General features: G+C 35.3%; 1 protein-coding gene across 13 annotated transcripts in view; it reads right to left on the reverse strand.

Moving 5' to 3' along the window:
- The window catches only part of Ca-alpha1D (Ca[2+]-channel protein alpha[[1]] subunit D), a 591,502-nt gene that overhangs the window by 252,944 nt on the left and 324,577 nt on the right, over window positions 1-13,981 (reverse strand). For all 13 annotated transcript variants that reach the window (XR_011334265.1, XM_069837072.1, XM_069837077.1 and 10 more), the window contains exon 2: window positions 2,345-2,576. Coding sequence is in view for 12 of the 13 variants with exons in the window: in XM_069837072.1 (XP_069693173.1) it covers window positions 2,345-2,576 (232 nt within the window). In the remaining variant the exon portion in view is untranslated. The remainder of the gene's footprint in view (window positions 1-2,344; window positions 2,577-13,981) is intronic.

Consider the following 13,981-nt stretch of genomic DNA (forward strand, 5'->3'; position numbering starts at 1 on the left):
AGTAACTTGTATGCTGAATATGTAGGCTATCTAATTATTTTTATTGCATTCGAAGTCAATACGTATTTTCTTCTATTTTTCCTTAACATAAAATTACTTGATAAAATAAGGTACTATTTGCAAAACGAAACGAATTTATATATTTTACCTTTGTAATTTTTAGGCAATATGGTCATTGCAACACCAGGTCCAGTAAGTATGATAACATTTATCAACCGGTCTGGAATATTATAATTCACTGTAAAAAATTGTTACATTTATTGGGCCTAATAACTTTAAATAAAATCCTGAAACCCATTGTTAATTTCAGAAACTTTATTTGACAGTGAAATATAAATATGTGTATGATTTGAACAGTGTCGTACAGATTCACAAACGAAAAACATGTGTTTTCTGACCGAGTTTAGGAAACAGCAGAAATTAAGAGCAGAAAAACAAAAATTAAATTATTGCCCGTGGTACATTTCTTACAGCATTACCTGATTGGCTAGAGCGCTGGTTTTCCAAGTCTGAATGCCGGAGGGACAAAGGTGAGTCAGTTCTGGAAAAAGACAGTCTCTGAGTATTGCTTCTCTCCAGACTTAATTCTACATTTTCGGTGTTAACTCGTTGTAGAAAATAAGAGACCTACTCCAGCAAAAGTTTCCGGCGTTTCTTTGAGCAGACCAGCGGCCGATCCCTCTGCTGCCGCCGCTGCGCTGTTCGAATCGGATTAAAACTTGCGCACTATGTTATATTAATAACATTCTGAACTCACCCTCTTTACAGTAGCTGCTGGAAGTGTTGCCCACTTTGTGTGGTACATAATTCACACAAGCTGTTTCATTAAACATATTCACTAAATTTCATGTTGGCTTTCTTCACGGAAATGGGGGCCAGGAAATTTACGTCTAAACTGTTTCATAGTTCTGCCACACTATTTATTTTTCTGTATGTATACCTATGTTTTCAAAATTTTTACGTCTACACACTTCATATGTAACCATTGCAAAACACAACACAATGTAAGATAATACATTGCACTTACGATTAGCTGACTCAATGAGTGCCCTTACTTCCGGCTTTCAAGGGCAGATTGGCACAGCAAATAAGTGCAACCTGCAGAGAACCCCACGGAAAACTTTAGATATAAATTTCCTGGCCGCCCAGTTCCGTGTAAAAAGTACCAAGTTTAGTGAAAAAGTTTCTGTGAATGATGTGATGTAAATTAAGCATCAAACAAAATGGGTAACACTTCCAGCAGCTACTGTGAGGAGAGTGATATTAATGTAACATAGTACGTAAATTTTAATCCGGCGAAGCGCAGAGAGTTCGAGAATGCATACAGAGGCGGTAGGAGGGGACATGCCGAAGGTCGACCGACAGAAACACCGGGAACGTTCACTGCGACTCACTGTACTTGCACTTCACTATACCATTTATAGGTCTCGCAAATACGGGTTACCGACGGAATGCATGCGAATCAAACACTGCGATAAGGAGGAGCGGGCGAGAAGAAAGGTCACAAGATAACTTGAATGATATTCAAGAGTACAGTCGGAAGAGAAATGACATCGATAGAATCAGTCTTGCGTTGTGATAGTTTCATTACGACTTTAGTTTGTTCCATTGCTTGTGAATACGTGTCTTGTATCGCACGGTATTATTATTTCATTCGTAAACGTATGTTGCGCGTTTAATTAGCTTCGAATTTTTCTCTTGCTACGTTCTTTATTTCCACAGCGCTGTCCTCCTTTGTTCTATCCTTGGAAGAGACAATACTTCCATCGGCCCGTACCTCTCCTCCCTCGGCATGCGTACATACACACGTCAAAACAGACAGTAACGCCACCATTGGTTTTCGGTAATCGTTTCTTGCGCGAGCTATACCAAAAATACCACGCTGTTTACAGGGTTAAGTGTATACTATGAGGAAAGCAGCGAATGAATTTTCTCTTATGTGGCAACAATGACTTTTTCAGACAATACACTTGAAAAAACATTTGAAATCAAGATAAATCTATACTTGCGTTAATTCTAAAATTTAAAAAAGTCAAATCTGGCTCTCTCATATATAAGCCTTCGGTAAGTTCAGTCATAGTTGCTATTTGTACATGTTTAATGTAATATGTATTTATAAAAACAGAATTCAACTTACCGTATCATGAGTTCGACCCAGATCCATACATGTAGAGAAGTTTAATTTCAACACGGCACTGGTTTTTGTTTGGTAATAGAGAATGGTAGTATCTCTTAGAATCACTTCGCACTCAACGGGATCCACAACATATCAATTTTACCCCTTTTCCATTCCTAACAATTTCTACATGAAATTAAGTACTGAGAGCTTGTGTACAAAGGATACTTCCACTCCACAACGTCAATACATAATTTTCGGATGGGATTCTTGAGAGGGAGGCAGAAGAGTGCCCTCTGTGGCCGGTCAGGGGGAGGCTTCCCCCCTCGACGCACCGGCCTCTTCTTGTTGGCACTCATTGCTGTAGCCCCAAGCGCCGCCTGCCACGCAGTTGACAGGGGTTTATCAGGTGCTGTGCTACCAGTTGTGCTGGTCGCCCCTCCCAACTCATGTTGTGGCCCTGCAACGAAACAAAATGCATATGTTATTATTTCAATGTCAGTGTCACATAATAATAATAATAATAATAATAATAATAATAATAATAATATAATAATAATAATAATCATCATCATCATCACGTAGATATTTGAACTCGGATCCGCTGTCGTCGTAAACAAGCACTCTACTAGCTGAGTTACTAAAGCGGCTTCAATTTTCTCTTACTGTTATTTTGAAACTACAGATTGATCATCGACTTTCATCGAGCATTCTACGGGTAGGGGAAATCTTTATTAACCAAGTAACATACTGTATTAGTATTAGTATTTAGTATTTATTTATTTAACCTGGTAGAGATAAGGCAATCAGGCCTTCTCTGCCCCTCTACCAGGGGATTACAACTACTGGCTGTTCAGTTCAAAGTGTCTCATGGCTCGCTGTATGCCGTCACGTGGCTAGTCGATGAGCCTAGAGAATTCAATCTTCCTACACTTCCGCAGAGGCGTATTATTATCTGCCAGAGAAGTTGCCTAGCAAGTACGGCATTCATTCTGAAGAGTGCTTACCGATGCATACGGTAACGCCGGTAGTGGCAGGAATGTGAACTGTTTCGAAACATGTACTGAGCTGAGTTTTTTTCTTACTGTCGGGATATGGGGAGAGGGTTAAGACGATTACTTGCGTATTTGTTGACATTAACTTCAACAGTCAACATGGACACGGAGCATTTGATTTGTATTGTGGAATGTTGCCGTACGCAACCGATGATAACAAATACCCTGCGTACGACTTGGCCGCGCAAAACACAATTCTAAAAGGTTATGGTAGCACACAGACCGTACAGACCGTCATTTGTTGCTACGACGTTCAAGTTATACCGTACACGTTCTCAAGTTCAGATTGAACGCCTTGATTAATAGGCAACTTCTCTGACACAAAAGCTGAAACTCGCTTCAAATCGCTGACTCATCAACAGTGACGTCATGACACACTTTGAAATGAACACCCAATATAATATGAAGAATAAAATTACAATTAATATAATTTACAATTACAATAGCAATAAAAATTATAATAAACAAGATTACCTGATTAATGAAAGCTAGACATTTTGTCATAGAAGTTAAGAACAAAGAATATTTTTGTATTTACTGAATTACAAATTAAACCTAGAATAACAAAATTCTATAGTGATGAAATTACCATAGCTATATTGATATATTTTGTAATAGATTAAGAGAACTATTTACAAGAAACCATGTATAAACGAGTCTCAATTACTAACCAAGTGTCTAGTAAGTTTGCATTTGAATTCGATTTTATTTCGACAGTCCCTGATGCTAGCAGGTAACGAATTCCAGAGTCTTGGCACGGCTAATTGTGAAAGAGGATGAGTATGAGGAGGTGCGATGGGATGGTATTGTTAGTATTGTTTCATGGCGGGAGCGTATGTTCTGATTTTGGTGGGAAGAAAGGTAAGTGAAGCGAGACGACAGGTACGAAGGAATAGCTTAGCCAAGTATCCGTATAACAAACATAGCTAAATAAATGGTTATATAAAAATTAATAAATAAAATAATAATATAAACAAAATAAATAAATAAATAAATAAATAAATAAATAAATAAATGACTAAGGCCCAGCTGTATAAAGAATTAACCTCAGATTAAGGCATCCAATTAATCTTCAGTTAGACTCAACTGTGATTTTTTCGTTGTGTAAATATTCAGTTTATTTCTCCTTAACCTTAAATAGAATATAACTGGCGAATTTTTCTCAAGTTAATATTCCTAAATGAAATTTACACAAAGTATTTACGAAAGGAAAGAAGAGAAAATAATCTCCTTACAAGTAAAATTAAGTTCATTTTCATTGTATTTAGACAGACTTTTGTTAATTTTAAGTCCCGATTGTGGTGAAATGATATTATACACACTTTTAATATTTTTATGCTCGACCATGCCGAAACGTAGTAATTATACACCTGGTAGCAGACCTTTAATGCATGTCATTTAAGTACACCTACTCATTAAAGGTCAGGTCTTTCAGCCAATGACGACTCAGGTTACAATTGTTCAGCCAATGACAGGTCAGATTTCTACCGTTATAAAACCGTAAGTATCGATTATTCTCGGATATGCAATCGAAAGAGAATTAGCGAAAAGTCACGGAGGCTGGAAATCCGATACTGTCGCAGAAGGTTATGTTCTGTTACTATAATAATTAGCGTTAATTGTAAATAATATTCAAATAAATTCAATTTGTCATCTCCTTTTTCAATGTATAATTTAATTTCAATGTTATCTCTGTAGGTTCTTATGGCCTAGCAAGGTCAATGTGGACATTGTTCCTCGGAAAAAATCAATACTTTCGCGACTGCGCACATCTCACAACATACGGAACATTGCTGAAGGTCAGATATAATTAAAATTAATAATATCAAGTTAGAAATATGGTCGAACATAAAAAGTCGTATGAAACTCGCCTATAATGGTAATTAAGAAGCTCGTATGAAAATTATGAAACGAGCGCAAGCGAGCGTTTCATAAATATCCATACTCACTTCTTAATTACTTCATTATAGGCTCGTTGCATAATGTACTATTATAGTGTAAGTTAGATTATAAATTCATATTCCTAGATTTCTGATTATTCTGATATATTATCTGATAATGATATTGCCATTAGTTAATTTAATGACGCTGTATCAATCACTGGGTTATTTAGCGTCGATGAAATTGGTAATAGAGAGATGGTTTTTGCGAGATGAGGCCAAGGATTCGCCATAGATTACCTAACATTCACCTTACGTTTGGGGAAAACACAAGTAATCAGCCCAAGCGGGAATCGAACCAACATCCGAGCGCAACTCCGGATGAGAAGGAAACCGCCTCTATCGACTGAGTTACAGCCGGTGGCTGATGTTGAGATAATTATGTACAGTGTTAGAAAAACGTTTTGTCACACAGATACTTTTTAAATCCCAGAAAGGAGGCAGTGCGCATGATCAGAGGACGAGCGACCTGGTTCACAAGAGAACGAGATAATAAAATTAGTTTTGTTTCGTTGTAGGTCTGTTCATACGCACTGCCTCCTTTCCGGGATTTATAAAGTATCTGTGCGACAAAACCTTTTTCTAAGACTACGTAGCAGTGGCCATGACTCCTGCTTTGATACCGGTACCTGCATTATCGACCATTCATTGAACTCGATGACAATTTAAAATGATACTTCAGTTACTAGGACTTGCAGTGGAAGACGTGGAACAGTCCTCAGTTACATCCACAAACAAAACAAAATCATGCTCTGAATCCATAGTTCATGATCTTCCTCACACGGATTGGGAAACGTAATCAGGAAGCGGTGTTGATTTTGTGTTCTCTTTCATTGGCGAAAAGTTAAAATAAACTGGCTTTACACTCATATTTCGCGATGTTGCCATATATTTTACAACAAATATCAGTCAGTACTACACTTAATTTACATGTTCATAAGTTAGTTTCTACATAAGTTGTAGAAAATGATCCTCGAATTATTTACTTATGTTCAGTTAAAAATAAACTTTATTTAATGACTTTTATACAACTGGGCCCAAATGAAGTGTAAGCTAAGAGACTGATAAACAATAATCGGGCAGATGAACAGCAAATGAATTAGTACATAAATAAAAAAGCAAACAAATTAAAATAAACAAATGGCTAAGAATAATGTAACATAATAAGTGAATAATTCTGCAGTGCTTGGGAAAAGGGGCATAAGTCCAAGCTTTTAGGTATAACTTTCTGTAAAGTTGATTTGAATAATTTCGAAGGAAAAATTGTTCCGGTGCCGGCATCGAACCCGGGACCTTTGGTTACACGTACCAACGCTCTACCAACTGAGCTACCCGGGAACTCTACCAGACACCGATCCAATTTTTTCCTCTGTATCCACAGATCTCAAAGTGGGCTGACAACCGTCAAGCAACCAAAATTGAGTGCACACTGACTCTGTGCGACTTAAATTGTGGTTTTCTGTTAACGAACAGTGACGTGTATTATGCAATATGCACTCAATGTTGGTTGCTTGACGGTTGTCAGCCCACACTGAGATCTGTGGATACAGAGGGAAAAATTGGATCGGTGTCTGGTAGAGTTCCCGGGTAGCTTAGTTGGTAAAGCGTTGGTACGTTTAACCAAAGGTCCCGGGTTCAATGCCCGGCCCCGAAACAATTTTTCCTTTGAAATTATTCGAGACATAAGTATTTCTCGCATTACAATAATTCATACAGAAGAATATCAAATCAACATAAACCAGTGTGAAAACAGTTTTTTTCCTTCTCTTGTAATATTAACATTTTTGACTTGTGCCACTTTTCCAGAGCACTACAGAATTAATAGATAAATAAAACGAATACAATATAATAGTCTGTAGGTGAAAATAGATGAATGCTTATGGATTCGTAAGTAAATAAAAAACCATAAAATAGAATAAATAAAATACTTTGATGATATTTGCAATTACAACATTAATTTCGGTTATTCATGCACCAAAAATGAACTGCGCGCACTTTATCTGCGACCCCGTATGGAACGAAAACTTTCCACAATGTAAAGATGTGCACAAAAAAGTGCATGAAGAGACATAAGTATTTCTCGCATTACAATAATTCATACAAAAGAAAATCAAATCGACATAAACCAGTGTGAAGACAGATTTTTCCTTCTCTTGTAAAATTAACATTTTTACTTGTGCCACTTTTCCCGAGCACCACAGAATTAATGGATAAATAAAACGAATAAAATAAAATAGTCTGTAGATGAAAATAGATTAATGCTTATGGATACGTAAGTAAATAAAAAAACCATAAAATAGACTAAATAAAATACTTTGATGATATTTGCAATTACAACATTCATTTCGGTTATTCATGCACCAAAAATGTACTGCGCGATTTATCCGCGACCCTGTATGGAACGAAAACTTTCCACGATGTAAAGATGTGCACAAAAAAGTGCATGAAGAGACATAAGTATTTCTCGCATTACAATAATTCATACAAAAGAAAATCAAATCGACATATACCAGTGTGAAGACAGATTTTTCCTTCTCTTGTAAAATTAACATTTTTACTTGTGCCACTTTTCCCGAGCACCACAGAATTAATGGATAAATAAAACGAATAAAATATAACAGTCTGTAGGTGAAAATAGATGAATACTTATGGATACGTATATAAATAAAAAACTATAAAATAGACTAAATAAAATACTTTGATATTTGCAATTACAACATTCATTTCGGTTATTCATGCACCAAAATTGTACTGCGTGCACTTTATCTGCAAACCCATATGGAACGAAAAATTTCCACGAAGTAAAGATGTGCACAAAAAAGTGCATGAAGAGACATAAGTATTTCTCGCATTACAATAATTCATACAAAAGAAAATCAAATCTACATAAACCAGTGTGAAGACAGATTTTTTCTTCTCTTGTAAAATTAACATTTCTAAGTTGCGCCGCTTTTCCCGAGCACCACAGAATTAATGGATAAATAAAACGAATAAAATATAACAGTCTGTAGGTGAAAATAGATGAATACTTATGGATACGTATATAAATAAAAAACTATAAAATAGACTAAATAAAATACTTTGATATTTGCAATTACAACATTCATTTCGGTTATTCATGCACCAAAATTGTACTGCGTGCACTTTATCTGCAAACCCATATGGAACGAAAAATTTCCACGAAGTAAAGATGTGCACAAAAAAGTGCATGAAGAGACATAAGTATTTCTCGCATTACAATAATTCATACAAAAGAAAATCAAATCTACATAAACCAGTGTGAAGACAGATTTTTTCTTCTCTTGTAAAATTAACATTTCTAAGTTGCGCCGCTTTTCCCGAGCACCACAGAATTAATGGATAAATAAAACGAATAAAATATAACAGTCTGTAGGTGAAAATAGATGAATACTTATGGATACGTATATAAATAAAAAACTATAAAATAGACTAAATAAAATACTTTGATATTTGCAATTACAACATTCATTTCGGTTATTCATGCACCAAAATTGTACTGCGTGCACTTTATCTGCAAACCCATATGGAACGAAAAATTTCCACGAAGTAAAGATGTGCACAAAAAAGTGCATGAAGAGACATAAGTATTTCTCGCATTACAATAATTCATACAGAAGAAAATCAAATCGACATAAACCAGTGTGAAGACAGTTTTTTTCCTTCTCTTGTAAAATTAACATTTTTTACTTCTGTCACTTTTCCCGAGCACCACAGAATTAATGGATATATAAAACGAATAAAATAAAATAGTCTGTAGGTGAAAATAGATTAATGCTTATGGATACGTAAGTAAATAAAAAAACCATAAAATAGACTAAATAAGATACTTTGATATTTGCAATTACAACATTCATTTCGATTATTCATGCACCAAAAATGTACTGCGCACACTAATCTGCGACCCCGTATGGAACGAAAACTTTCCACAATGTAAAGATGTGCACAAAAAAGTGCATGAAGAGACATAAGCATTTCTCGCATTACAATAATTCATACAAAAGAAAATCAAATCGATATAAACCAGTGTGAAGACAGATTTTTCCTTCTCTTGTAAAATTAACATTTTTACTTGTGCCACTTTTCCCGAGCACCACAGAATTAATGGATAAATAAAACGAATAAAATAAAATAGTCTGTAGGTGAAAATAGATTAATGCTTATGGATACGTAAGTAAATAAGCACCATAAAATAGACTAAATAAAATATTTTGACGATATTTGGAATTGAAGCCTCCAATTCCAAAACTGTCTACATCCATTCTTAAGAATTTTCAGGAAACGCCAAAAACTGATAACTTTTTTCCTAATTGTTTACAGTGTTCGTCATATTGAAGCTTATTTATGGAAGGAAAGAGGGAATTTAGGCACAACGTTCATTAGAAAATTGCTAGAGACATTTAGGTAGATGACGAAACCGCCATTATCTCATTTAAAAAAAAATGGATTTAGACAGTTTTGGAATTGGACGCTTCAATTACAACATTCATTTCGGTTATTTATGCACCAAAAATTTACTGCGTCCACTTTATCTGCGAACTCGTATGGAGCGAAAATTTCCACAATGTAAAGATGTGCACAAAAAAGTGCATGAAAATCGCAATTAAAACGATTTTTATTTTCAAAGACAGCATTAAAATTTTCCAAACAAAGCTTTCATCTGTGATCCTCGTGATCCACTTCATTCGTCCTATTGACCAGCACATCCGCCGCCAAGTAGGCCTATCTACATCCCTTTACAATTAATATCCGTCCTTTTAACTTCAAACATTCCATTTGCTACCTTTTTTTTAATTCCGCAACTCTCTTAATTCCATGAAGCAGAGAATCCTATATAAAGGACATTTCATTACTTTTCACTCAATATTAAACATTTCTGATAGTATCTTCTTTTGGTCTTAATCAAGTGTAATTTTTTCAGTTACTTTTAGAGTTGCGATGTTTTCATTACGTGGATCAGGAAGTTTTACATTCCCTTTAGACTCGGTTTGGCTCCCTATCACATCAGAGATGGATTTGGTGTCTAAGTATGTCAGCTGTTCATCGGAGCTATACATGCCTTTGCTTCCTCAACCATAATTTCATACATGAAAGATCATCACATCTCAAATGAATAGGATCAGGGTACAGCGTCTGCACAAAGCATTCCATTTTAGGAAATTATTTCATCAGTGCTCTAATCTGAACGTCATCAGGCGCAAAAAATAACTACTGGCACAGCATCGGTATTGATCATATTAGGACATGCATATTTTGCTACATAAACTACATAAGCTGGCAGGAGATTATTCGCAAGTGTTGCAGTTAATAGGAATGAAGCCTGTGTAGAGGACTTCATTTCTCTTCAAAGCTCCGGATAAGTAAATGCGCAGATAAAACGGTGAATCCTTTCAACAGATTCAAAGTGTCTTAATACTAATTTCTAACCGTATTTCTGGAGAAAACAACGAATTTAAAACCAGTAATTTGTTTTCAGTTTATCAATATTACTACAGAAACATCCTATTACAGTTCAGTCGTAATAATATCAATATCAAATTCATTTTTGACGTAAAACGTCATAAATTTCGGATTTCTGTACACATACGGCAGTGATGTCAAAGCAAGCGCATTTTTCTGACCTTGACGTCGTGCGCGGGCATCAAGCGCTAAGTATGGAAAGAGAAAGGGTTGTATGAATAAGCAGCCTGTTGAATTAAGAAAACAGTGGTGCACAAACTTCAAACAACAAATTTTATCAGTGGCGTAGCGTCAATGTAAGCTAAAAAGCTTAGCTTCCCCAGTTAATAATAATTTCATAATAAACCTGCAGTTTATGGAGAAAATTATTTATTAATTTTAATAGAATTTATATTTACGCATTAAATATTGTGATGCGGCAGCTCAGGATGATTTGTGATGCAACAGTAAACAAGAAGCCTGCACACACTAGCTTCCAAGCAGACTGGTTTCTTCTGTGTAATCCACCCCGCAGATTTTCCATCCCTTTCTAACTAAACTACCCTAGTCGCAAGGCTCGCAAGAAGCTAGCTTTAACATTTAAAATAAGTAGTTTCCGAGTAATCCCTTTTCGTCAGTTGTGTTTAGTTGAAGTGTTAGTGTGCATTGTGGCTGATATAATAAATAATGAGCGAAATAACAGTTCCTGACACTAATTTACTTGAATTTGTTTAGGACAATTGTATTATCAAAACTGACTTACGAACAAAAGTGTGATTTAAAAAACAAATGACCGACTCCCTGGCTGTCAATGACGGACACAACCAAAAGATAGACGCATACTTACGTAATGATACTAATATTGTGATTTCTCTAAGTATGACAGGGAGTGAGCTAATGTTATACGTATACGTGTCTATTTGTTAAGAGATATGTGTAAACCGTGAAATCATATTTTACTACTTATCATTTGAGGTCATGCATTATTGGTGTTACTTACAATGTTCCAACCAATCTTCGACTGCTGACTTGACATTGACTACTATTTATTTTAAGACTGTATTTTTGTAATACGTTCTCATATTGCATGAAAGACAACTTGAGTTAGCTTCCCCTGCTCAAAATTTCACGCTACGCAACTGAATTTTATGTCATATTTATATGGCTTCTTTCTGTTTGATATTATCTATATTGTCTGTAAAACAAAAGTACTAATATCAATTTCTTAATATTGCAGTTGTGTTTTAAATGTTAATAACATAATAAAGAGTTAAGAAGGAATATTCACATAAATTCCATAGTAGTACAACTATACTGTACTAAATGGATGAAACACATCATTCATAAAGAAAGTGATACCCCCGAAAATGAGACTGAGTATGACATAAGTTAGAATTGATATTGATGGTCTCTTTAGTCTTATAAACGTAATCAATAAACTAATCAAAACAATATTACAGTACAAAGCAAAGTTACATAGATGCTGTATATGTCTTAAGTGTAACTATTATTGCATAACAAAATTCTTATCGCATTATGCTTTTAAGGTGATATTGGTGAGCAACTTCCTATCATCTGAATATTAAATTATTTTGTCGAAATATGCTGAAGCTATAGAGCTGACATTTTTACAACACATAGGCACGTATCTTTTGCTTATGATGTAACAGTAGTTGCTTTGTTAATTCATTTCCTTACAAACAATTTCCATGCGAATATTTTCAAAATTTTCAGTACACTATCTTCAGTAATACGTATTTACGGTTTATTAGATTTACGAAAATATTCTGTAAGGCTACTAAATAAATAGGCCTATACCTGAAAATTTCACTTTTCTATACGAAATGTTGAGAAAATATTTCTTTTGAATATAAAAACCAATCTTGTGAATAATGAGCATTAAAATTAAAACTTACATTCTTATGATGCATTTGTACTTCTCAGGCAAATCTAAAAATTAACATGGATACAGTTTTAATAAGTTCTCTTCACTTTAACTATTGAATCAGTGCTGGCAATCCCTGAATATAGCTCGACCAAGCGGCATATACTACTTCTTTCGTCTGTCTCTTTCCTTTCCGCTGTAAAGCGCTCAGGTTCTCTTGAGCTCTAAAGCGCGCGCTTGCTCCTATGGGTATCAATTGACATGACTGACATAAGATGTCACCTGGACGCTCGCTGTATCAGACTTTAGTAATTACGCACATCTGTTCACATTGCTCCGCGTCTAATTCGACTAGAGGAGTGAACAATACATAATTATTTTGAAAAAAAAAAAAAGAATATACATACACGGTAAAAATAATCATAAAAGATCAAAATGGTCGGTATAATTTTCACAATTTTACCATCTAAATCATTTAATATCCCGTGGACCACTCAACATATGCTAACAGAGAATTTCTCTTTAGAAAGCCCTACGGATACATTAAGAGCAGTCATGTCAAACTCAATGCCACTATTAACCTAAACCAGAGGTGGCGAAAATGTGATCGTGCGCAGAGCCACTGTGTAACCTGCAACGTGCATAGCACCTATGGAGGGAGGCAGAAACCCGAAGGGGAAGTGAACCAACTGTCTGACTTAGTAACGGATTTTCAATTTACTTACGCCGAGCACTTAAATATTTTATACAGTACAAGACTACAAACTAATGTTTAGTACGTGTAACGAAGAAAGAAATGAACAAGAAAATATAGGACACATTATCACAACCTAAAATTAACTGTCTTCAGAATATCTCTGCGACAGGTTTTCAAAATCAGGAATTATGTCATTTACTGCCAGTCGTAGTTGATCACGAAGATGTTTGTCTATCAGTCGTGATTTACTATGCACCAGTGACGTTTTTCTTTTGTGACGAAATGCTCCAGCGATATTTTTATTTTATGTGACGAACTGTCCCAGTGGCATTTTTCTTTTTTGAGACAAAACATCCCAGTGACTTTTTCTTTTGTGTGACGGAACGTCCCAGTGACTTTTCCTTTTGTGTGACGAAACGTCCCAGTGACTTTTCCTTTTGTGTGACAAAACGTCCCAGTGACTTCCTTTTGTGTGACGAAACGTCCCAGTGACTTTTTATTTCGTGTGACGAAACGTCCCAGCGACTTTTTCTTTCGTGTGACGAAATGCCCTAGGGATCGAAAAATCCCGATTCGATTCTCAGGCGTACACCGGTTATATTGGATATCTAAATAACGAATATGTAAGTGAAACAGGCTTTAATACTTTCCATTACAAACTCTTCATAGTTTTAGTGTTCGGAAGGAATATGCTTGTAGCAAAATCAAAGTCTTTAAAGAAAAATATTTGTGCCATTAACATTTTTGTTCTTTGTTTAATATAAGGCTACATTAAAATAATTTAAATTAATTCCTATAATGAAAACTCGAAGGGCCACGAACACCATTGCC

Source organism: Periplaneta americana, chromosome 10 (assembly GCF_040183065.1).
Source record: "Periplaneta americana isolate PAMFEO1 chromosome 10, P.americana_PAMFEO1_priV1, whole genome shotgun sequence".
NCBI lineage: Eukaryota > Metazoa > Arthropoda > Insecta > Blattodea > Blattidae > Periplaneta > Periplaneta americana.